General features: G+C 45.6%; 1 protein-coding gene across 1 annotated transcript in view; it reads left to right on the forward strand.

Moving 5' to 3' along the window:
• The window catches only part of LOC8041062 (band 7 protein AGAP004871), a 126,996-nt gene that overhangs the window by 21,839 nt on the left and 80,669 nt on the right, over positions 1-24,488 (forward strand). Inside the window, exons 6-7 of the mRNA XM_042292966.1 lie at positions 14,057-14,072; positions 16,524-16,541. Of these exons, the coding sequence (XP_042148900.1) occupies positions 14,057-14,072; positions 16,524-16,541 (34 nt within the window). The remainder of the gene's footprint in view (positions 1-14,056; positions 14,073-16,523; positions 16,542-24,488) is intronic.

A 24,488-nucleotide genomic window follows, 5' to 3' on the forward strand; every position in this document is an offset into this window, starting at 1 on the left:
CGTCAGTTGTTTTATCTTCGCCTGGAAGCTTTTGCGTATAATGACCGGACAACAAGGGTGTCCACTGACATGCTGTAAAATAATGGTCTGCCAGTTTTTGAATGATTACGCAGGATTGAATATTAAAACTTGGACCACGGAGGTTAATGTGATCAAGGCACGATGCAACTAGTGATCTATTTAAAAACTCTTCCCTTGTTGGAGCCTGAATACTGCATTCAATACCATGAGAATAAAAAAGTGTGAGGTAATCAATTACGACTGGTTTGGATGAGGCTAATATATCTATGTTAAAATCTCCCACCACACACACCTGTTGTTCTAACGTCCATGATGATACGACGTTTTCAAGTTCTAGAATAAAATTGGAAGCACTGTTGGACGGAGGGGGATAGACTGCCATTAGCAAGAACGAGGCATGTTTCGTGATTATCCGTAAAGCGACACATTCAGCGTAAACGAAGGAAATGTCCAATCGGGATGCGGTGTATACGTCTCTAACAAAAACTGCAATTCCGACACCGCGTCTGTCGGGGCGTGTATAGCAGAAAGAACGATATCCAGGCAAAACAAAGAGCTCCAGCGACTCTGAGTGAGTATTAATTTCTGTTAAAACGAAAGCGTCAATTATGTCGTTTAAGTTTAGAGCAATCGTCAAAAACTCATCCCAGTATTTTCTTATACTACGAATGTTCAAGTTGAGCAGTCCAAATGAATTTCCAGAGGTATGGCTAAAACAAACTTTGAATGCGCCTACATCGGGAAAGGTGAAAAAACTGGAACCCATGAGCTCACTTGATCTTGTCTAAATCGCTCTTTCTCGCAATATGAATAACTGTTGTTCCCTCAGACTTTTTGACGAGGATTCTACCTTCCTTAGTCCAGACAAATTTAAAATTCATTTCGCGTGCCTTCCCCTTCGCTAGCCAGAAAAGTTCCCGCTTTGCTTGTGTTATGTTTTCATTGAAGAACATTTTTGGCAGTGCGTCGTTCTCAAGAAGGGCGCGCAGTTGTTTTCTAGCTGCGAACCATCGCTCCATGATGGCGACATGGTTGAACTTAACCAGGATTTTTGGGATTGTGTTCTATTTTGCAGGAAGGCGGTGAATCGACTCAATGTCTGAATGTCGAAATCCCTGCAGGTCGAGTTTCGCCGCGATTTCCGACAGTCGACCTGTCAGATCCTCGTTCTCAACAACTGGAAGGCCGCAAACCTCCATATTGGCTCTGCGACACTGCTGCTCGGATTCGCTTACTTCAGCGCGTAATATCTCAAGCTGTGATGCTTGGGCAGTGACTGTATCTCGCAGAACAGACACTTCAGATTCGCCCATATTCGCGTGTAGGCTTGCGAGTTGTGATGCTTGGGCAGCAACTGTAGCTTTCAAAGCTGCCACTTCAGATTCACAAGCCCTTAGAGCAGTTTCGCCAGACTTCAAGCCCTCCATCACGGTGTCATATTGCTTGGAGACAAATGACACTGTGTCTTGCAGTTCGCTCATAATCTTATTTAGGTTTGCTACTTCTGCTGCTAGGGGCAGTAGGTCTTTGGTCTGGTTTATCAGAGCTTCGACTTTCGAGCTAATGTCAGGTAGATCTTTAAGCTGAGCCTGAATGGCAGACAGCTGTGATGAAACGCTTGCGTCAAACTGCGTATTGTCTGCTTGACTACTAAGATTGCCTCGCCTACTGCCAGGCCTGCAGCTCTTGCACTTCCATACATCTCGTTTTGTATCACTCATCGCATTAAATGTATTCGGTGCAATGCCCGAGCAGCCCTGGCCTAAATGATAGCTGCAGTAACATTCAGAACATGTCATGAATCTACCGTCAGCAGGCGTTGGCTTGCGACATGAGATGCACTCGTTGGAATCACCCATTGCAACGCGAGTTAGTGTGGGTGACGCTGGAGCAGAGTTACTTGAGATGAGCGGGAACTCGGAAGTTGTCGGTGGTGATAACGAAGGTCGTGAACAAAACACTGCCGAAAACCACCAGCGTAATGGTAGGAGGCGTGTCACTGACCAGAAGAGATCAGCAATGAGCAGCGTTGTGGCGAAAAGCAGCAAGATGGCCTGTCACTAAGTGAAACCGCAAAATACTTGCAAAAAGCCGTCGTTTGGTTGTATAGTGACGAGCTTCAGGGTCTCAGCTGGAGGCAGCAGGATGCGAAGAGGACATGATCGGTACTAAGCTGAGGAAATAGCACACCGTGAGATCTGTGCGCGTAATGAGACGCACGATTCCCACCGTGAAAACAGTATGTCCAGAAATCATGAAGTCTGACGATGAAGGCGAATGACGAGAGCCCTCACTTGGCGCAATAGCTGAGTCGGCGTGTAGCGGTGACACTCCGATGCCAGGCACACAAGTGGCGTCAATGGTACTGGGGCAAGCTGGCCGTAGGGAACATGGCGGCGATCGTGCAGGCGGGTCAGTGATCACCTCAGACGATATGCCCGGCTTACTTGGATGGAAGGATGTCAATCGACAGCCCCATAGAGACTCTCCTTCTTGTCCAGATGGTAGGACCTCGCAGAGGATTTAAGCCGGCGAAATCATCAAAATAAAGGCTAATATTTGCCAGCGGCCGAAAGGAACGGCGGAGCCCGACGACTTCTTTTTCTTTTTTCCCTATATATATGTATATATGTATATATATATAATAATAATAATAATAATAATAATAATAATAATAATAATAATAATAATAATAATAATATTTTCACACACATTGGAATTCAAGTATTCAAGCATATCAAAGCCTGCAGAGGGCTTGTATGATGACACACATAGAAAATTCAAAAGACCGTTATCTTGATTCCAAAATGTAAGAGAGAAAGTCGAACTATAAAACACAAAAAGCACGAATGCAGAAAAAAGCACAAAGAAAAAAAGCACGAAAGAAAAAAAACATGAAGGAAAAAAAAAAACACAAAAAGCGTTAAGCGAAATGGAAGTAAGAGGGAAAAAAAATAAAAAAGGCGAAACTAAGTTAAAATGAACTGAACTAATCACAGTTCAAGCTTGAAGCATGCAGACACATCAAAAAGATGCTAGATGAAATCATAGTTGGTGCACTGTAGTATTTTCTTCAGTTGTTTCAGTGATGTAATGGCAATGTAATTGTTAGGGAGGGCGTTGAACAAACACGGAACGTGGTAATCCCGAGTGCATCTACAGTACCTGGTCTAACATGTAATGATAATAGTAGTAGTAATAATAATAATAATAATAATAATAATAATAATTTATTGCACGAACTCAGAACCAGGTACAGACACGGTTTCATGAAAACCATCTAGGGCTTGTATGATGAACACCACATTGATGAGCATGCTGCTCGTGAAGGGAAACAGAAAATCACAACTGCTAACGAAATTTGTTTCCGGAGTCACTTTAATAAAAAAAAGGTAATTTTATATAATTAGTCACACTATGTGACACCACGTTACAATCAAACTCAAAGCAGGGATATATAGAATATCAGATTTTTTTCTTTTCTCGGTCGGTCTTGAAATGGGCCTTAGCAAACACACTAGAGTGCTTTCTTTAATTTTTGCACGAACTCTATGTTATGTAAGTCTTCGTGAAGCTCATTAAACTTCTTTGCTACATAAAAAGATCTTACACTTTCTCCATAATGCGTTCGTCTTCTGGGCACTTCAAACCGTCGGTTGTTCCTGAAAGACCTAGAAACATACATGGGATTCTTAAATGAACTGTCCCAGTAGTGCCTGGCGATAATGGCGTGCTTGAACAGGGTCTCAAAATGATGCAACTGAAACGATTTCAACAAGTTGTCCTCTGCAAGAAATTCCGAGTTGTAAGCTACGCTTCTAAGCATATCTTTCAAGATACCATAAATTCTAGTATGCCATCGCCTGGGACAGTTTCCCGGTAAAGTAATGCCATACCTTAAAATACTGTATTCCAGTGTCTGCATGATAAGTACCCTAATTGACATCGGGGAAAGCACCTTAAAAGAGCACAATAGACAGTATACTCTTCTCATTCTTCTGCAGATATTTGTCATCTGCGTGCCAGGATAAATCAGAATCGAGCACAATTCTCGTGTATTTAACATCGCGAACATATTCAACAGGAACACATGTACAGTCAGCACGGAATGAAACCCGAACGCCGGAACGCGTGGCCATCGACGCAGGCTGCTCCACCTGGAGGACTCCTGAGAACTAATGAATATGCGCCGGGGTGCGAGGGTCCGGGTCCTGCTAAGATATGCTCGACCCTCGCGTGGCGCGTCTGGGACCCGGTCGGCACCTGCGGCTTGTGGTCGGCGCGACAAGGTCGATGCTAGGAGCAGCAGCAAGCTGCTTGCGCGCGCCAGCGGATCACGCCCACGGTGCTTTCTCCTCCTGGCGTGCGCTTACAGCGCGCCACCGGCGAAACGCCGAAGTCCCAGATGTGCCGCGCGAGGGTCGAGCGCAGTTTAGTAGGACCCGCACCCTCGCACCCCGGCGCATTTTTAGTAGTTCTCAGGGGCCCTCCAGGTGGAGCAGCCTGTATCGATGGCCACGCGTTCCGGCGTTCGGGTTTCATTCCGTGCTGACTGTACAATCGGCACAGCATGACGTACGCAAAATCAAGGGCCTATCTAGGCAAACACTCCTCGTCGGGTTTAAAAAACAAACATGCTTTGTTTTTGGGCAATTGATAGTAGTAGGGTTTGACGTAAACCAATCCTACAGGTGTATAGTGTCATCCTGCAGCATATCTGTCGCGGTACTATATTGCATATTGCGAGATAAAAGCAGGGTGTCATCCGCGTACTGATAAAGGGTACAGTTCTGAATACAAGATTTCACGTCGTTAAGATAAATGTTAAATAAGAGAGGTGACAAATTAGAACCCTGCAGCACTCCCGCTCTAAGCCAAGCACTAGAACGTTTTCTGTCGCCAACCAAAGTCACCTGAGACCGGTTAGTTAAAAAGTTAGTAAGAAGTGAAAGGAATGGACCTCTGAAACCATAAAGATTCAGTTTTTGAAGCTGTATGTCACGGCTGACTGTGTCGAACGCCTTGGATACATGAAGAAACAAAGCACAGGAGACTTGAATATTGTCAAAAGTGGTGTTCAGCACGTCCGATAGCTCCTCCAGTAGAGGCAGTGTGACGCGACCCTTGACGAAACCGTATTGGCGGAATGGGATAAGGTTATGGTTCCCAAAAAAATGAGGTCATAACGTTGAACGGATGCTTCTCCCAAATTTTAGACAACGAAGGCGAGATTGATATTGGGCGATAACTTTAAAATTTTCCTATAGTCCACTCTTGAATAGCGGCTTAACCGTTGCAGTCTTTAGGTTGACCGGAATGCAACCAGAAGCTAGTATTGCGCTTAGAATAATGAGTAGTACATTGTTCAAGACGTCAAACTTTCTCCGGAGCTCACCCATCCCAATGTTGTCGCCGCCGGCCGGCTTGTCGGCGCTGAGGCCAGACATTAAACAATACAGCTCCTGCCTGTCCAAGCATGGAAGGAAAGCTACGCTTCTTTTCAATTTTAGGGTTCTTTCCTCCCGGTCTTTGACAACCCCCCCCCCCCCAAAAAAAAAAAACAACAACAGATTAAGCATTAAAGTCGTTTGCAAGTGAGAAGGCACCGCGTCCAAAACAGACCTCCAATTCGTAGGTTGCCCCTAGAAAAATCCCGCGGAGTTCGCTTAAAAAACTCCATGTCTTGGCAAAGTCACGAGATGATTGAAAAAACTTATTTTTGTTATGTCTTCCTTTAGCCTAACGCAACATGGACTTGGCGCGGTTTCTGGGTATTTTAAGGTCTTGTCTTAGCTGTTTACTTTTTGGATCATTCCTGCTGCGAGCCCATGCCAACTCCTTTCGCTGAACTGCTGCCAAAATGCAAGCATCCAACCACGGAAAGTCAGGTTTTCTTTTTCGAACTCACACTTCTTTTCTGCAATTCAGCTTTAAAGAATTTAGAACATCGGTAAATTTGTCATAAAGTTCGGATGTATTTGACGAGCCAACACGGTCCTCCCAGTGGTAACGCCTGATGAGTTCATCATAACGTTTCGAGTCAACTATAGTGATTGTTCCTCGGGGTTGGGAGCGCTCCGGCAGATTCTCCCCAAAAACACGACACGCAACAAAGAAATGGTCCGCCAATTTCTGGCCAATAACGGCTGATCTGATTAAAGCGTCAGGCGCTCTTTTGTTCAAATCATCTATACAAGGTGACACCAACTTGTTCAAAAGATGCTCCTTTCTTCTGGCCGAGTAAATCAGGCAGTCAACTCCGAATTCCGCAAACAAATTTAAGTAATCCACCACGTGGCATTTAGAAAGCGCCAGCCTATCAATGGTAATATCTCCCATGATGCATAAACAGCGTTCAGCCTCCAGGCCTTCGAGTGCCGTCCGGAGCTCACGAATTAAACTGAAAATGCTTTCATATGGTGGTCTGTACAGAGCAGGCAGAAAGAAACTGCATCGTGAGTTTGTTATTTTTTGAGCTAAGTCTTCGGCTGCTTCGAACATGAGGTCCCGACGTTCCGCGTGCTACCCATTTCTTACGAATACGGCTATACCGCCCCTCTTCTGCCGTGCCGTGTGAAACAAAATTGGTTAAAACTGTAGAGGTCGCCACCTATTGACTTTGTAAATAGTCTGCCGCATTCCTGTGGCGCCCCCTCTCGCTGTGCTTACTTGTCGCTTGATTAAATGCATTCCTCTGTTGTGTTCTGAAATGTGTCGGTCGTATCCTGGCTCGCTACACCCTGTCCTCACGGTACGGGCCCTCAATCCATCAAACATGGTGTCAGAAGTGAACCGACCTCGACGCTAGCCTTCAGGACACTACAATCATGTCCAAGGAATCCAGCCCGCAGTGGGTCGGCGTCAATCTGCAGCAGCCGGACGCGTTCGACTTTTCGAACGTCGGGACTTGGCCGACGTGGCGAGACCGCTACGACGACTATGTCACCGTGTCTGGGCTTGGACAAGCGCCTCAAGACGTCCAGGTACGCTCCCTACTCTACTGTATGGGTCCAGAAGCTCGTCCGCTGCACAACACGTTCTCGCTCGACGCGGCGTCCCTCGCCTCGTACACCGCAGTGGTTGCTCGCTTTACGACGCACTTCGTGCATCCAGCCAACGAGCTCTACGAGTCTTCGCGTTTCCATAAACGCATCCAGCAACCTGACGAAAGCGTGGATGCCTACTACGCGGAGCTGTGCAAGCTCGTGAAGCGCTGCAACTACCCGTCAGCGGCGATAGAAGAGCGTCTAATTCGTGACAGGTTTGTCGTCGGCCTGCATGACACGCGTCTCTCAGAGCAGCTGTGTCGGAACGCTAAGTTAACTCTCACTGAAGCCTGGACCCAGGCACGTCGGTCCGAAGACGCCGATAAAGAGAAAGCGTCTGCGCGGCCAAGCAACGAGAGTTCCCGTGCAGTCCAAGTCGACGCTACGAAAAAAGATAAAGTTCCATCCCGTCGGCGCTCCGACGCCAAAGCAGCTCGTGCAAGCGGAGCCCAAGCCAGAGCAGGGCATCCCCGTGAGTCATCGGCTTGTTCGTTTTGCGGTCGCGCGCCTCACGCGCGTTCAGACTGCCCAGCACGGGACTCGCTCTGCAACTACTGCAGAAAGAAGGGACACTTCGCCGAAGTGTGCCGTGCAAAGAAAGTCAAGCAAGGCAAGCTCGGCTCTGTCCAGCTGCACGCTGTGGGAACATCCGCTAAAGCTAGGTACGTGGACGTCACCGTGAATAACTACACCGCGGAATTCAAGGTGGACTCTGGAGCGGAAGTGTGCCGTACCGAGCGACTTTCCCAACGTGCCGGCCAAGCTTGACAAGGTTGAAAGCCTGCTGACAGGACCCGGAGGTCAACCGCTGCGTGTGTTGGGGTCGTATCTGGCACGACTGCAGTGGCAAGGGAAGACAAGCTCTCAGCGGCTCTGTGTGATCGACTCCCTTTCCGTACCTCTTCTGGGTCTTCCGGCGATTGAGGCTCTCAAGGTTGTACAGTTCCTAGGTGCAGTGGATGCTCCCGAGACAACACTACATGCCGAATTGTTTCGCGGACGGGGCACACTCAAGGACGAGTACACCATTCGCCTGAAGCCAGACGCCGTGCCATTTTCACTCAGCGCACCTCGTCGGATTCCCATCCCGCTGCGAGAGGTCGTCAGGCACGAGTTAGATAAGTTGGAGAGCGACGGAGTGATTCGTCGCGTCGACAAACCAACCCCATGGTGCTCCGGACTCGTCGTCGTCCCGAAGCCTACCGGAGCGTATCGACTCTGCGTCGACCTGACACGGCTCAACGAAGTGGTACTCAGAGAGCGCCACATCCTGCCGACAGTCGAGCAGGTCCTTGGTCTCCTGGGCGACGCGGCCATCTTCTCGAAGTTGGACGCCACAGCAAGCTTCCATCAGGTCAGGCTGGCAGCCGGCTCGCAGGAGCTCACGACCTTCATCACTCCTTTCGGCCGTTATTGCCTCTGTAGACTCCCCTTCGGCATCACCTCGGCGCCGGAGTACTTTCAAAAACAAATGGCCAGAATCCTCGAAGGTCAAGAAGGCGTCGCCAATATGATCTACGATATTCTCGTTTTTGGACGTAACCAGAAGGAACACGACGCTCGGCTCAAGCAGGTGTTGTCTCGGCTAGCAGGAGCTGGCATCACACTGAACAAAGACAAGTGCCGGTTTGGAGTCTCCGAGGTCTCCTTCCTGGGAGTTATTGTTTCGGCAGAAGGCATCAGGCCGGATCCCAGCAAAGTGGAAGCCATCCGGACCATGGATCCACCGAGTGACATCGCTGGCATCAGACGCCTCCTTGGGATGGTAAACCACCTAGCAAGATACCTGCCTCACATCTCTGACGTCACTGCCCCAATTCGAGTCCTCTTGAACAAAACTACGAGCTGGACTTGGCAGCATGAACAAGAAGCAGCGTTCGCAAAGATCAAGGAGCTGCTCACTTCAGACCGTTGCATGGCCAAGTACCACGCGGCGTATGCCACGACGGTTTCTGCAGACGCAAGCTCTTTTGGACTCGGTGCCGTCTTGCTGCAGGCTCAGCCGTCGCGAGAACGTCGACCGGTCGCCTTCGCTTCGCGGTCAATGACAGACACCGAGCAACGATACAGTCAAACGGAAAAGGAGGCATTGGCGACGGCGTGGGCCATCCAGCGGTTCGACGAGTTCGTTCGTGGTATTAACTTCGACTTCTGCGGCCACCCGCGCTGGCAAAAGGAGATCAGTGCACTGCTGCCTGTCAGCTTGAAGACCTTACGCGCTGAGGAATTCCATGGCGAGCGAAGATGCTCTTGATCACGTCGATGACAACCTGAGCTGTCGTGCTTCTTAGCGTTACCACCTCTGGGAATCGGGAGTAGTAGTCCACCACCAGGATGAAGGTTTGTCCGTTGAGGTGGAATAGGTCCATGCCGAGCATTTCCCACGGACGACCGGGGAGAGGGGTGGAGACCAGCGGCTCCGACAGGTTCACACGAGTGGAGGCGCACTGTTCACAATTCGTAACCATGGAAGTGATCTCCGCAGTTATGCCTGGCCACCATACCGATTCTCGAGCCCGGGCTTTGCTACGGTTAATTCCCAGATGTCCCTCGTGCAGCAACGTCAGCACTTGCAGCCTCAGTGAAGAGGGGATGACTAAGCAGGCACCCTTAAGAAGAACACCGTTGCAAATAGATAGTTCATCCATCACGGCAGCATACTTTCCGAGATGCAGCGGTAACTTTGACTTCTGCGGCCACCCGCGCTGGCAAAAGGAGATCAGTGCACTGCTCTCGCCATCAGAGCATTGTGCTTTCCTCACATCCTCCAAGCTGACAGGCACTTCTGCGGCCACCCGCGCTGGCAAAAGGAGATCAGTGCACTGCACTCGCCATCAGAGCCTTGTGCTTTCCTCACATCCTCCAAGCTGCTGTCAACTACCTCTGTGGCGAAAAGTTCCACAGTGTCCAAAGGACAGGGTGCCTTTTGAGGAATCCGCGACAAGGTGTCTGCTGTAGCCAGCAGCTTTCCAGGCACATAGAGCATCTGGAACTGATAGGGCATAGTCTTGAGCCTGAGTCTCTGTACCCGCGGAGGTAGCATGTCAAGCTCCATCTTTCCAAACAGCGAAACAAGGGGCTGGTGGTCCGTCTCCACGTCGAAGTTAATACCACGAACGAACTCGTCGAACCGCTGGATGGCCCACGCCGTCGCCAATGCCTCCTTTTCCGTTTGACTGTATCGTTGCTCGGTGTCTGTCATTGACCGCGAAGCGAAGGCGACCGGTCGACGTTCTCCCGACTGGGCCGCCCCCTGCCACTGAGCCGGTCCCGGTCCCAACCGACAGCGACGGTGTTGTGCGAATTCGTAGTGGCCGAAGTCTTGTTCGGCCGACTCGTTTAAATTTGTGAAGTTTTATGCAGTGGGCTTCCTCCATCTTTCATCTTTCATAAAGGGGGAGATGTAGAGGTCGCCACCTATTTACTTCGTAAATAGTCTGCCGCATTCCTGTGGCGCCCCCTCTCGCTGTGCTTACTTGTTGTCGCTTGATTAAATGCATTCCTCTGTTGTGTTCTGAAATGTGTCGGTCGCATCCTGGCTCGCTACACCCTGTCCTCACGGTACGGGCCCTCAATCCATCAAACGAAAACAATCGAGATGATAACATTCAGTTGATGCCTCATGAGCGTTAATTTCCGATAGTACAAACATATCAACGTGGGCGATGACATCTCTTATCAAAAAACAGAACTGGTCCCAATATTTTCTAATGCTGCGAATATTTACGTGTACCACAGTATATGTGATGCAGGCGCTAAGTGCGAAATTACTCTTAAGGCTTGGAAAATTGAATGGCCTACAAAAAGAAAACTAAGACGAAGCCATCAAGTTACATTATTTTTTCCAGGTCAGCGTGTCGGTAGATTCGGATGGGACGGCCTTTCTCGTCTGTCTTCGCGGAGATGTTGCCGCCCTAGAATAATAATTCAACGTGTATTATTCGTTTTCTGTTATTCAACGGGAAACCAATAATACTACTACTAATAACCATATTTTATTGACCATTCAAAATGTAGGGGTTACTGTGTCCGTGAAAGCCTACAATGGCTTGTGGGACGGGGACCCGGGAAATCGTCGAAAAGGAGTAACAACCTGGAAGCTTCGAGAAACCTGCTCACACACCCCTTACTCATAGACTCCCCCCCCCTCCACACGCACACACATACAGAGAAACTATAAATTACAAAATATTCAGAAGTATATTTTATAAATATGTATCATACAACACAACCGAACACAAAAAGAAAACTACGCTGAGTCTGCGATAACTGAACGCAGCCATTTTCTAACTTTTGGAATCATGCGAAAAGACTGTGACAGGAAGACAATTAAAAACAGCTGGCACATAATAAGCTCGTGTTCTCCTCCCGTACCTAGTGAAATAACGCGGTGTTTCCAAACGCTCGGTCTGCCTGAGGTTGCGAGATTGCATTTTTAGAAACTTAGAGTTATCAGTCCAAAAATCTTGAAGTGCCAGAGCTTTTTTTAGCAATGAATAGAAATCGGGCATTCCCAGGTCACGGAAAGTATTAGTACTATCTGTGAAAATCAAATTTGTAAGCAACACTTTTCAAGATAGATTTGAAAACACTATCTACTCTGGAGTGCCACTGCCCTGAACTATGTGCGAACATAGTCAATCCTTGCCTCAGAACACTCTATGCTTGGGCGTGAGCCAGCATCTTATTAACATGAAAGGACAAAAAAGCTTTATATTGTACAATATACAAGCCTACATTTCGCAAGACACGGCATAGGTGACCCAACCGCACGTTTCATGAGAAATCGAATTCGAAAATGCGGCCCATGTATTTAGTGTCGTCAGCCCCCTCAAAAGAAATACAGTTGCATCCTGCGTAGTCTGCGTCATGCTAGAAAGAATGCTTGTTTATAAACCCTTCCTTCAATGGGTTTCGAAAACATGTCAGACGAGTTTTGGCTAGATTAACCTTTAAGTGATTGGAGGCATACCAGTCTATACCTTTATTAGCACTTGATTGTAATATGGGGGGATCGGTGGCCGAGTGGGCTGAAGCGCACACCCAGCTCGCCGCGCGTGGAGCGAAAGCTCGCGCTGCAGAACCCAGGGATCCTGGGTTCGAGCCCCACCCCTGCCCGTTTCGATCTGGATGAGCATCGTACCGGCGTGCGGTCGTGTATCACTACTGCGTGAGCACGTTAAAGACCCCAGGTTAGCAGTCGTACTGCACTGGCAAAATTGCTCATCTACAGTGTAAACCAGTGTCGCCTCATCCTGGCAGACCAACCTTACACTGTATAAACACTAAACGTCCAATTTGACTTTTGACTTTGATTGTAATATGTTTAGTGCGCTTTCAAATATGTGTCGAGAAATCAGTAAAGTATCGTCGGCGTATAGGTAACATGAACGTTGGGAAATAGCAGAAGAAAGGTCGTTGACGTGAATGTGAAAAAAAACAAAGGCGATACAAAAAGACACCCGCTCAAAGATAACAAGGGGCGCTCGTTTGTTGACATGCTCGCGCTCGCTGCGATCGACCAGATGAAAGGTCCGAGAGCAGTTGAAAAAAAAAGGCCCGCGGAAGCCGTAGTTAAACGGTTTACTCGGCAGAATAGAATGATTCACCGTTTCAAATGCTTTGGAAACGCCTAAGAACAGGGCACAAAAAAAAAAACGTATTGTCAAGGGACGCAAAGTGCAAATAATCGGCGACGTCATCTAAGAGCATTTGCGTCCCGTTCCCGAAACGAATCCGTATTGCGAATCAAGCAACAAGAGGTAATTGTCCAGAAAACTACTCATAATCCGGAAAATAGTGTTTTTCTGGAGGTGTCCCAAAACCGGCAATTTAGATATAGGACGAAAGTTTTCCACACTCGTCGGTTTGGAGCCTTTAAAACCCGTCCACACAATAGCAGTTTATAACTCTTCCGGAACTGATCAAAACCAAATAAAACTGCTCATCATAGAAAGAAGCACGTATTTTAAGAAGCTAAAGTTCATTTGAAGAAACGTGGCTGTGACTCCGTCAGCCCCAGGAGACCTAGACCATTTTATACTCAATAAAGCCGACCACAAACCTTCCTCATCCATGTCGCACGAAAAAGCAGACGCACTATTTGCCTCATTCAAGGTCACCTCCTCGACGAGTTTACTTACTGATTGCTCAGATGAAGTTGCAAAAAAAGGTTTAAGTTTTCCACAACAGTTGAAATATTATCTACAAAATGTTTAACTATCACGTCATCAAGGGAGTGCTGGCATTGATAGCCTTAAAGCCCATCTCCTACAGACCAGGTTTGTGCGGTGTTTGAACGACTTTCCGAGAACTTTTCTTGAAAATAAATTCGTCTGGCAGATTGAACAACAGCATTTACCCTGTTTCAAGCCTCACAAAACTCTGCTCGTAGTTTAACATTTTGGGTGCTTTCTTACAACCGACAAAATAATAATAATGATGAGGATAATAATAATAATACTAATAATAATAATAATGATAATAATAATAATGATAATAATAATAATAGTAATAATAATAATAATAACTTGTATTCAAGAACATTGATGAAGGTATACAAGAGTGCGTGGGCGATCACATAAAAAAGCAGTTTCTGCCATACAGACAAAGAAACGGCTGAAGACGGTTACAAAAACAGGAAAAAAGCAAGATGACAATTATATTACATAGTTGACCCGTGCTAGACGTAAAATCATCAAGAAGCATAACCATTAGAAAAGGCGAACTTCTATCACTGCCTGCAGCAGTTTCATTGAGTTCGCATGCCGAATACGGAAGGCAACTTAATAAAGACATCAAATACATGAGATTCGCGTGTAGACCTTACGTATCGAGTCCGGGCTAAGGGAAGTTTGAAGGTCTCTTAAAAACGAACTGAACGAAGTGAAAGGTTTCTGGTTTTGAAATCATCTGTCCAAAAGTAGCGTAGGACAACAGTTTGAATAAATGGTACATGAAAGACATGCCTGTTTCAAACAGTGAAACAGGTGTGTACTTTCAGAAGTTTGCATGCCATAAGAAACGCTTTTTAATATATTTTTCAAAATACAATAAATTTGGTCGCGGCAGTAGACGGAGCAGTTTTCAAACACCGTAACCCCATATCTTGATAGCCTATATGCAAACACATCGATGAGTATTTTACATGGTAACAAAAGCACACGTGATATGTTGTTTTATCGCAGGCAACAAGCACAACTCAGTTTTACAGAAAGGGGTGCCAGTTGAGTACTGCAGGTTAAACTACAGTCGAAAAAAAATGCCAAGGTATTTTACACTTTCGACATGACACCATTGCAGAACAGCAAACGACAGAACAGCACGCGACAAAACAGCATGGTCAAAACAGCACCGCGTGAAAAAAGCACCGGGAAATAACAGCTCGCGTCAAAACAGCCTGCGACAAAGCAGCACGGCGTCAAAGCAGAAAAGCAACAGAAGAGCACGTGTCAAAGTAGCAAGCGGCAAAACAGCACAGTTAGAAAACGGCACGCACGTAAACGGATGCCTGTTTTTCACTGTAGGACACATTAATAGTAGCACGCGCCTAATTTAAGAACTTGCTGCTAATGTCTTCAGCAGAACACGTTTATTGCAGTTACATTTCCAATATCTACCGTTATATTACTTTATATTATTACCTGCGCCGTGATGCTTTACAACTTACTTATAGCTCTGTGTGCATGTTGAATAATATATGAAGCCTTCCCACTTCAAGCCGACTAAGCAAACTTTTTTCCGTCTTTTTAATGACTGATTGATTGTTAATACGTTAACGTTTTATATCTAAACAAATACGTCACCCTATTTCCCCAAAAGAGACGATGATCGACGGCCAAAGGGGATGAACTTATTGGGTTCAAAGCCTTTCGCGAAAATATCGCAAAGACTACGGAACGTCCGGTCCAGTATGACACGCAGTAACATAGACTTTCTCATAGACACTCTTATAGGCTGTCGCTTCTCTTACTGCATATAATCTATATGTAAACAAAAGTATATGTGAAATGAACTATTTTTTTAGGAGTTCCACTGAACTCGTCGGTTGTAATCTTCGTTCTTCCTTTGGGTAAATTGGGTGCCGCATTTGAATTGATATAAAACGTTAATCAGTGATTGATGAATAAGTCATGAAAAGAATCCAAAATATTTAGCTTCTTTTGCTCGCGGTGGGAATGTTTTATGTTACTGAACGTGCACAAAAAGCTATGCATAGCATGCATGTGACGTCTTTCGCGGCCATGAGAGTATTTTACGCGCGGCGAGCGTTCGGTTCGCCGTGTCAGTTTCACACCGCAGAGGTTGTAGTTCGGAGAAACCCGCAAGCAGAAATAGCCGTCAGGACCAAGCAATGGCGACGCTAGCAAGCTATGTATAAGTACGTAATAAAATATAACGGCGCAGGTAATAATATAAACTTAAACCATGGTAGATAATGAGATGTAACGACAAAACATATGTTCGGCTGAACACGTTAGCAGCAAGTACTTAACTTAGGCACGTGCTGCTAATATGTCATACAGCGAAAATTAGCATGCACTTATGTGCGTGCTGCTTTTTTGCGGTGCTGTTTCTTTTCGCGTGTTGTTTTGGCACGTGCTCTTCTGTCGCCCTGCTGCTTTGACGCCGTGCTATTTTGCCGCGTGATATTTTGCCGCATACTGTTTTGTCGCTGTGTTGTTTCGACGGGGTGAGGAGCACGGTAAAAACCGCCCGCGTCAAAACATCGCGTTTCCTTTCGACATATACTAAAGGAAGACATTTGCAAGATACACATTTTGAGTGATGTAAAAGAATGGGGAAATCCAGTGAAATAACTGTAAGGGGATTAGGAGACAAATTAGTCTGGTCTTGTTTACATTCATGTCCATAAGATTTTGTTGAACGTGATGATGATGAGAATAATAATAGTAAAAATAGTAATAGTAATTATAATAATTCAATTCAAATCACTGTTTATTTTCTTCCTTGCTTACCATAAGGTCAAATATCATTTCATTATCACTTAAAGTCACATATATAAATTATAGAAATTACAGAGAAGATACAAGCGAGGTGGTGAACTTTCAACATTGTAAGACCCGAAACGTAGGACGAAAGGAGAAGAAAAAAGGGAACAACACAGACACAGGTTGCGTTTCTAAACACGATATATTAGCGCCAAGAATATAAAGCTGATAGACTCAGTGTTTAAAACTTTCTATTTTCGCGAAATCAGTGAGACGTTTTATAACAATAATCTTTATTTTCTTTATTTTGTTGTGTCCACAAACAGCACATAGCCTAAATAGTGGTGCACAGTTCGTCATTGGAAATTAAACACCGACAGCCACATATATTCAATACAACACACAAATGATCGACTCCTGTGAACGTCGAAAAGCTGTTGCGTCACTAAAAATGTCTATAGCAGATTGGTCAAGCCTGTTAAATTCCAGCTGCATTCTTGTGAAGGGAGACGTATCACATAAAGTCTGGGGGTAGAGCGGCCTCTAAAACCGACTAGACCGCATGGCAACATGGAAACACAGAATACTTAACAAAAGCGATGAATCAACACTTCCGTTCATAACCTTATGGAAAAACATAAATCATGTGAAAGCCTTTTATCAAGCAAGATGAGCGACCCTAGTTTCTTAAGTAGTACATTATAGTTGTAGTAACAGTTGCGCCCGAAATGCCTGCCATAGATTATGCCTGTGAAGCGTCTTTGAACACGCTCTATAGAGCATGACGCAGTGTGGTTGATACAATTCCAAACAATTGAAGCAGACTCCAGCTTTGCACGCACTAAGCAGCAAAACGAATGGACGAGACAATCAGGGCAAGAAAATTGCCTCGTAAAACAAAATATCACCCCAAGATTCCTAAGCGAGGCATTACATATACAGAATCCTGATTACTAAAATTTAAAGATGAATCAACAAAAATTCCAAGATCACGAATGACGAACACTCGGGAGATGACACTGCTCTCTATTGTGTAAGGGAACACAAGTGAATCTCGCTTTCCAGACAGGAACGTTATTTTTGTCTTTTGCTCATTAAGCAAAAAATGGTTCATAGAACACCACCTTGTAAGTGCCAACGCGTCGTTCTCAAGTTTGCACCTCGAGTACGAACGAACACAGCGAAAATGTTTGATGTCGTCGGCAAATAGTAATACTTCAGAGTTTTTCACGCTATGAGAGATGTCGTTCACAAAAATCAAGAATAAAAGTGGACCAAGTTTGCTTCCTTGGGACACTCCGGAAGGCGACAAAAATTTATCAGACATAAGCCCTGACACACGAACATAATTTTCATGACATGAGAGATAACTTTTAAACCAATGGCAGTATGTTGAACACAAACCATAACTATCAAATTTGGTAAGAAGAATATTGTGATCAACCTTATCGAAGGCCTTCGTTATATCAAAATATATTGCATCGACTTGTGCATGGTCACGAACAAATGAAACAGTATAATCTAAAAAAAGAGCACAGATTAGATTGAACCGACTTGCCCTTCGAAAATCCGTGTTGCTCGGGGCTTATTTTTAGGCTGAAGTTGAAGCTGAACATGGACAGCCTTGTAGGATTATGAACAAGTTGTTTATTTTTTTGTTCATTATACCTGTATTTTACGAAGGTTTAATATGTTATGCTAACCTATTTATTCGGTCATATAAGGGTATCATATCGTCGAAACGTTGTGCAGAGATGAACCTATGTTGTTGTGTCTTCGTTTTGCTCTATTGTTATCATGGACAGGGTTTTCACAGTCAGAAATCATAAATCAGCAAGATCATAAAAAAATTTTATTTAAAAAAAAACAACAAAAAACGTTGTTTTAAAACTAGGTTGGTTATAGCATTGTATCAACCAGTAGAAATTCGCTCTTATGAGACGTCAAATGGCGTGCTGAAATCGAAGTCATTAAACGAAGTACACGATCGCTTACCGAGCACAGCCAAAGCGAACACGACAGCAAGGGAACGCGAAGAAGGAAAAGTAACATCACCGCAGTAAGCGGTACCGCAGAAAGGGTTCAGGCTGCCATTCTGGCGCGGTTACGGCTTCCCGGCGCTCGCGTGACTGATGTGCCTGGGGTAAAAGAAGGACGCAGTCGTTGGGGTTAGAACGCGAGCGCTTTAATTTTAATGCGCGCCAAATAACAGAGTGCCGGCCAACCCGGAGGGGCGCGACGATGTTTTGGGGGCGATAAGGAAAGGCGCGTCCGCGCGCACTGGGTCCTAATCTCATTAGCGCTATTTATGCAAATGAGTCACCCAGGGTGGAGCATCTGTCGCTGTTACAACGCGGATAGAAACCCGAAATTCCGGCGGGTAGGGTTTATCAGTCCCGGTATTTGACGGTGGAGAATCTCGGCCGCGTCAGTTCGCGGGTTAGAACTGAAGTTAGTATCACGGATCAGGGTTTATGGAATTCTCTGCCCTTGTGCTGAATCGTGTTGAAAAGCTGCTCGCAGGAGCCACTTGGATCATCTGTAGACCAGATTCGTCACCTTACGTACGAGGCGGGTTTTAGAGTGCTAGCTTCAAATGGGAACCTTACGTGTAACTGGATTGCTTGTGTTGGTATGTGTTTCGCTGTAGCATGGCCCCCTTGGGAGTGTCTGTAACGAAGCCCAGCTTTTGGCTTGGCGTCAAAGCTGCCGAAACGAATGGCGTTGAGCCGCTCGGAGTATGGATGTTTGTGTGCTTGTTTATGTCTGTAGGGGGGGGGAGGGGGGTAACAGTGTTCTTACACTTCCGTCTCCTCCTCCCACCTCCACGTGGGAACTGGGGCTTCATCATAGGGAAGGGGGGGGGGGGGGGGAAGGATAGCGTATTAGTAATCTCTTAGGCGCCGAGGCATTGTAAAGTGATGCTCGTGTAAAAAGCAAATTATCCCTCTTTCATTTTACAATGCGAAGCTGCACGATTTCCTAATGGCGCACTCTTCGCCAATGTATGAACTATTTAATTTATTGAAACAGCTTGTGCCTTATCGTGTGATTCTATTTATTACGAGGAAACATCTGCTTTGAGAGAAACAAGAAAATTTTTCAGTGAGTAGTCGAAAGCTTGCAGAGATAATTTTACTCGGATAACCACGAAGTTGCAACAAAACGTAGCCCACAGCCGGCACCTTAGTGCCTTTGAGCTCGTGAGTCTTGGTCATCAACCTGTTCGTAAAAAGCAGAAGCGCTATTTGCGTTTAAATATATACCAGCTACTGTCACCGTCACCATACTGACTGGTCGTTAGATGGAAGCACGTGTATGTGATTGGAAACCCGCAATCGTTAACAACCCTTGCAGCAGGTGTCACAAATAGAGATGTCATGGCAAACATTCTGCTTCATGTGGAATGGTCGATAAAAAGTTAATGAGAGGGAAAAAAATAACTATATTTATATGAAATAAGCGAATAAATATATGCAAATTACCTCGTCGCTAATAGTAAACCTACAAAAAAAGAGCTAAATATATGCTGTTTTTAGGAGGATTCATTTCATTTTACTGCGAAATTTCTGATTGTCCGGATGATGATTTGTTTTTCCTTTGCTGGACAAGGTTTCGAAATGTTGATTACAATAAAGGGGGGGGGGGGGGGGGGCGGGGGCAATCGACGGTTAATATTCGGAACTGCAACGCCCTATAGACCATGGGGTGGTAGTTCCAAGATGGCGAAAGTGACGGGGATAGATCCTCCAGGATTTCCCGTGCGCCTTCTCGCTGATGCTGGTCACTGCGCTAAAACAATTTATTTGTCGAAAGATGCGAAGCCAACAGAACAGGAGCGTATTACTGTTGACGGAGATGTCAATGTGCGCTAGGAAAACGAGCATGCTGATATTTGAAAGTCGCAGAAACCTCAAGTTGCGAAGCTTTGTGGAGGGCGAGCGCGTTGTGGGTGCCGGCCACGTCACTGTTTGTCGCACAATGTTTTTTAGGGTGACGAAGAATGGTGTTTGCGCTTTGTTTGGTCATTAGCGCTTTAAAAAGTGAGCCGCGCACGGTGACCGTCAAGCGCCGGAAGAGCAGCGTTCGCAGTATTGATGTTGTCGCGACACAGGCTCACAACTCGATGCTCATCGTCACGGTTTTGGTGAATTCCAACGCGTGATTAAACTGCGCTATAGTTATTGATAGGAAGTTTTAGGATAGCGTGATCTCAGGCTACCATACGGTGAAGAATTGCAACCCGAAGCTCTCGTTGAACCTCTGAAGCATAATTTTCGACGCGCGCCAGCTGCTTTGCCTACACACGGTAGCCTGCGGTAACGCTATACCAAGAACTGCCAATTACCATCATCGGCGTGCTTAGGCTATATATTTATTGCTCCATCAAAAATAAATCTTTTAACATACCCTACATTGGTTTACCGTGATATTTGCAACGCTGCGTCCGCCTCGCCAAAACTGCCCGTTCTAAGCTCGCGTTATGAACGGCAGGCTTAAAAGGACGTGCTTAAAAAGCTTGGTGAATTTCCTGATTTCCTTTTGGAGCAAACGGTGGCGCTCCTTGTAACGGTCCTAAAACGCGAACCCATTCCCAAAGTCTATTGATGGACATACCCGTTGCGCGACCAGTTTTCTCCTACTTAGGGCAAATAATAGGCATTCCGTAGACCGTACGGTAGAGCTCTAGACTGCTAGAAGGGAGAGTTTGCAGTCACGTTGAGCGCAGATTGAATTAGCGACCAGAATACAAAAAAATCTGTAGGCAATCGTACATACGAAACGTCCCTAATTCAATTAGACATCTAGATCCCTTCGTGCAACGCCGCTGCGAGGAGCATTTCAGTAATTCCTATTTTAAAGCGCTCAATTTTTTCGTTAAAACTGTTTCGCGCACGGACATGCCGACCAGAACCACGCAATAATAGCAGTACCAAGGCACCAAGGCCGACTGTTCCCGCCACCGTCTCCGCGCTGCCACCGCCGCCGTCAACGCTCCTCTGGTTCTTCGTTCGTCCGCGAGAGGGCGAGCGACAGGCTGGAGTTGCGAATATACCCTTTCACAAGGGCGCCGACATCTAGAAATTTCGCCACTTCCAGTATGGGCATTGTTTTGCCGTCGCCACGCCAATAGAAGACATTTAGGACATAAGCGCAACCGTCAAACATACTCGTTTTGCCTCCCATTTATTTTACAGCGGAGCTGCTACGGGTTAGTTTCCCCAGGATCGTGTCCCCCCCCCCCCCAATCCCCCCCACCCCCAAAAAAAGAATTGCCGACACAAAACTCTGGACAGCTACAGCCATCTATGAGCGACGGCGGCAACCAGACAATCGGCTTGCCGGCCTTACTCATATATGGTGACAACCCTTCCCGCCTTTCCACTCTGGTTTTCACCAGAGTGGGAAGGCTTGAGGTTCTTTGAGAGGTTGTCCTCGAGGTCGTCCGAAAAGTTGTCCTTGAGGTCGTCCTAGACGTCGTCCTTGAGGTTGTCCTCGAGGTTGTCCTCGAGGTCGTCCTAAAGGTTGTCCTTGAGGTCGTCCTAGACGTCGTCCTTGAGGTTGTCCGAGATGTTGTCCTCGAGGTCGTCCTAAAAGTCGTCCTTGAGGTCGTCCTAGTCGTCGTCCCTGAGGTCGTCCTAGGCGTCGTCCTTTAGGTCGTCCAGATGTCGTCCCTGAGGTCGTCCTCTAGGTGTCGTCCGCGAAGTCGTCGTAGAAGTCGTCCTTAAGGTCGTCCTAGACATTGTCCTTAGGCGTCATCCTTGAGGTTGTCCTAGACGTCGTCCTCTAGGCGTCGTCCTTGAGGTCGTGCAAGAACTCGTCCTTGAGATCGTCTGACCATAGCAGAGCTTCGCTGGTCTTCCTTCTTCACCAGAGTGGATAGGCTGAACGTTTTTTTTTTATCATTTACATGTTGAAATGTTTTATTATTTTTCGTTGCCCGTACCGGATACGCCTATTGGTTGGTTTTGTACGAGAGTAGGCGAAAAAGCTCTATATTACATAGCACGTATAAAAACGGATAAATTTGATTAATTTGCTGGTTATGCCCGCAAATGTTACCAATATTATGTATATTTCCAGCCTGTATAACTATGTCGGGCCTTTTGAACACTCATACAAAATGTCTTACCACAATAATTCTTTTTTCTGGCAAAAAGTATTTCGCTGAGCAGAGGCTGCACCGCGAGAACATGTGACGAACCGACCCCAAAGAAATTTTTTTTATTCATTCATTTTATTTTTTATTTCAATTTTGAATGAACCTGAGACATTACAGAGGGGACGAGCCAAACCGAAAGTAAAGTATAGAATAACGGCAACACTTGGAAAAATGCAGTAAAACCTTGCAACTTTCAATCTTTAAATTAACAAATATGGTTTAGTATGGTTTGTTTGAAACCATGTTATTTTTGCATTCTATGACAAAGAATGGTTGTGTTCTTATTACAATGAAGGCTATGAACCCTTTGATCTTACAGGAGGGGATATAGGCAGCTGAAATTTGTATATTCCCCCGCTTCGCCACCTCTCCGGGTCCGCGAATCCGCGGGGTGGTGTAGTACAAAAGTATCAGAAAGAAACTGTAGTTTCCAGGCGGCTATGTTTTCTTTTTTAGTTTCTCTACCTTAATTTGTGAGAGTTTTGCAGAAGAATAAGTTGTAACTAAGTTTTAAGTCGGGGGACAGTTAGTGTTACCAACGTCAAGGGCGCTAATGCCAAATATAGATGACGGAATATAATTTGACACTAAAAAAAATTTGGGGCCGATTATCGAAACATTTAGAACGGAACGAGATTAAACTACGACATCCGATGAACTAAAAATCGAGCGAAAATTTAAGTTCGATAAACTCCGAACTTTTGGCAAAAAATAAATTGCGATAAACAGCCTGCGAATTTAACGAAAAATAAACTCCGAAAGAACGAAATCCCCGTTAGGACGTATTCCACGTTAGAAGTTGTTGTAAGCATACAAGAAAAACGTTGTTCCCACCCTTACGTTTTTGTCCGGCATCCTTGTTTTTACGCGGGGTCAATTGGGCGCGAAGAGTCCGGCCTTTCTTTCGGAGGCAGTGAGGGCTGATTATGAAAAACTATAAAGTTCCTAAAGGCTCCCCTTCGATGTCTTCTATAAAGTCTCGATCGTCACTTAACACATGAAACTAGCTGGATCGTTCATAGTACGCTATTACGCCACCTTGCGTCTATATTTGAACCCAGCTGTGATGCTACGATCCCGCATCCAAAAGTCAGGGCGTGTTGATTCGAAAAACGGTTTATGTTCGGATTGTATCAGTTTCTAAGTTAATCGTTTGAAAGACATATTTAAATTAAATTTACAGTGCTTTGCGCCTAACTTTTTTTCAGAAAATATATTTCGATAAAATGTTCAAAAACAGTTAAAAAAACCGATTTGCTAAAATGCTCGTTTATTATATTAAGGGTCATGTTAAGGACATTTTGTTTTATTTCAAAATGTATAATTTGCACGAAACCAACACGTATAATAAGTTCTGCAGGTACTAATATGATTCAGCTAGATTTATTTCTAAATTTATACTCATTAAAAAAGTAAAGCGTACCATATATTGAACCTCGTTAGCCCACAAAAATACCGCTGAACTTTGATTATAGCCATTTAAAAGTTCAGGTTCGGAATAACTCAAGGATCTCAGCGCAGCCTAATCATATTGAATCGTGAGAGCGGTGTCCTCAACGTTTCAGCAACTTCTTCCAACGGCAAATCGATGAAATCGGCATCCAAAGCTGGTGATTTTCACGTCAAGAAGCCAAGGCCCCGGGCATTGCAATGATTTTGGAAGTAATCAAAATCGCGTTCATCGGTAATGAGGAATTAGGGTTCCGCTAACGCGTGCCAACTTTTAATGAAAGACGAATTGCTCGCACGTTCCGATTCCGAAACGTGCAAGCGTAGCGACGATTCCAAAGTGTCGTACACGTTTTATCGCATGAAGCACCACTGTCTGCGTGGATTTCAGGATGCGTACCGCGTCAACGAAGTGGGAGAAAAGAGGGTTTCATAAAACTCTGACAGCCCTAGTCTCTGCCAGAGGCCGCTTAGCATAGCTTACGACAGTGTACCCCGTCTCTCTTGCATTCATATTCTTCTGCGGCATCTCGGCAACTAGAGCAACTAAATAATCTAGGCTTGGAGTATCGCCACCGTATGCCCCGTTTTTGTTGTGAGGAGCAGGCATTTTTGGTGCTCAGTGCACAGAGGACGCAACAGACGGTGATTACGATTCGTAAAGTCACCTTACTCGACTTTACATACAGGGTAAGGAAGCTCAGGCGACGTCGTTTTACATCGTTAATATTTATGCACGACCGAACTCTCTTTTTTGTGATCTCAGATAAAGTATAAGATCATTGGCAAGTATGGATTGAAATTTTGTTACTATAAAGCATCGCTTTCTTGTGGCAAAACCGCCAACATGCCGCAGTT

Source organism: Ixodes scapularis, unplaced genomic scaffold, assembly GCF_016920785.2.
Source record: "Ixodes scapularis isolate PalLabHiFi unplaced genomic scaffold, ASM1692078v2 PGA_scaffold3__209_contigs__length_174095766, whole genome shotgun sequence".
NCBI classification, from domain to species: Eukaryota; Metazoa; Arthropoda; class Arachnida; order Ixodida; family Ixodidae; genus Ixodes; species Ixodes scapularis.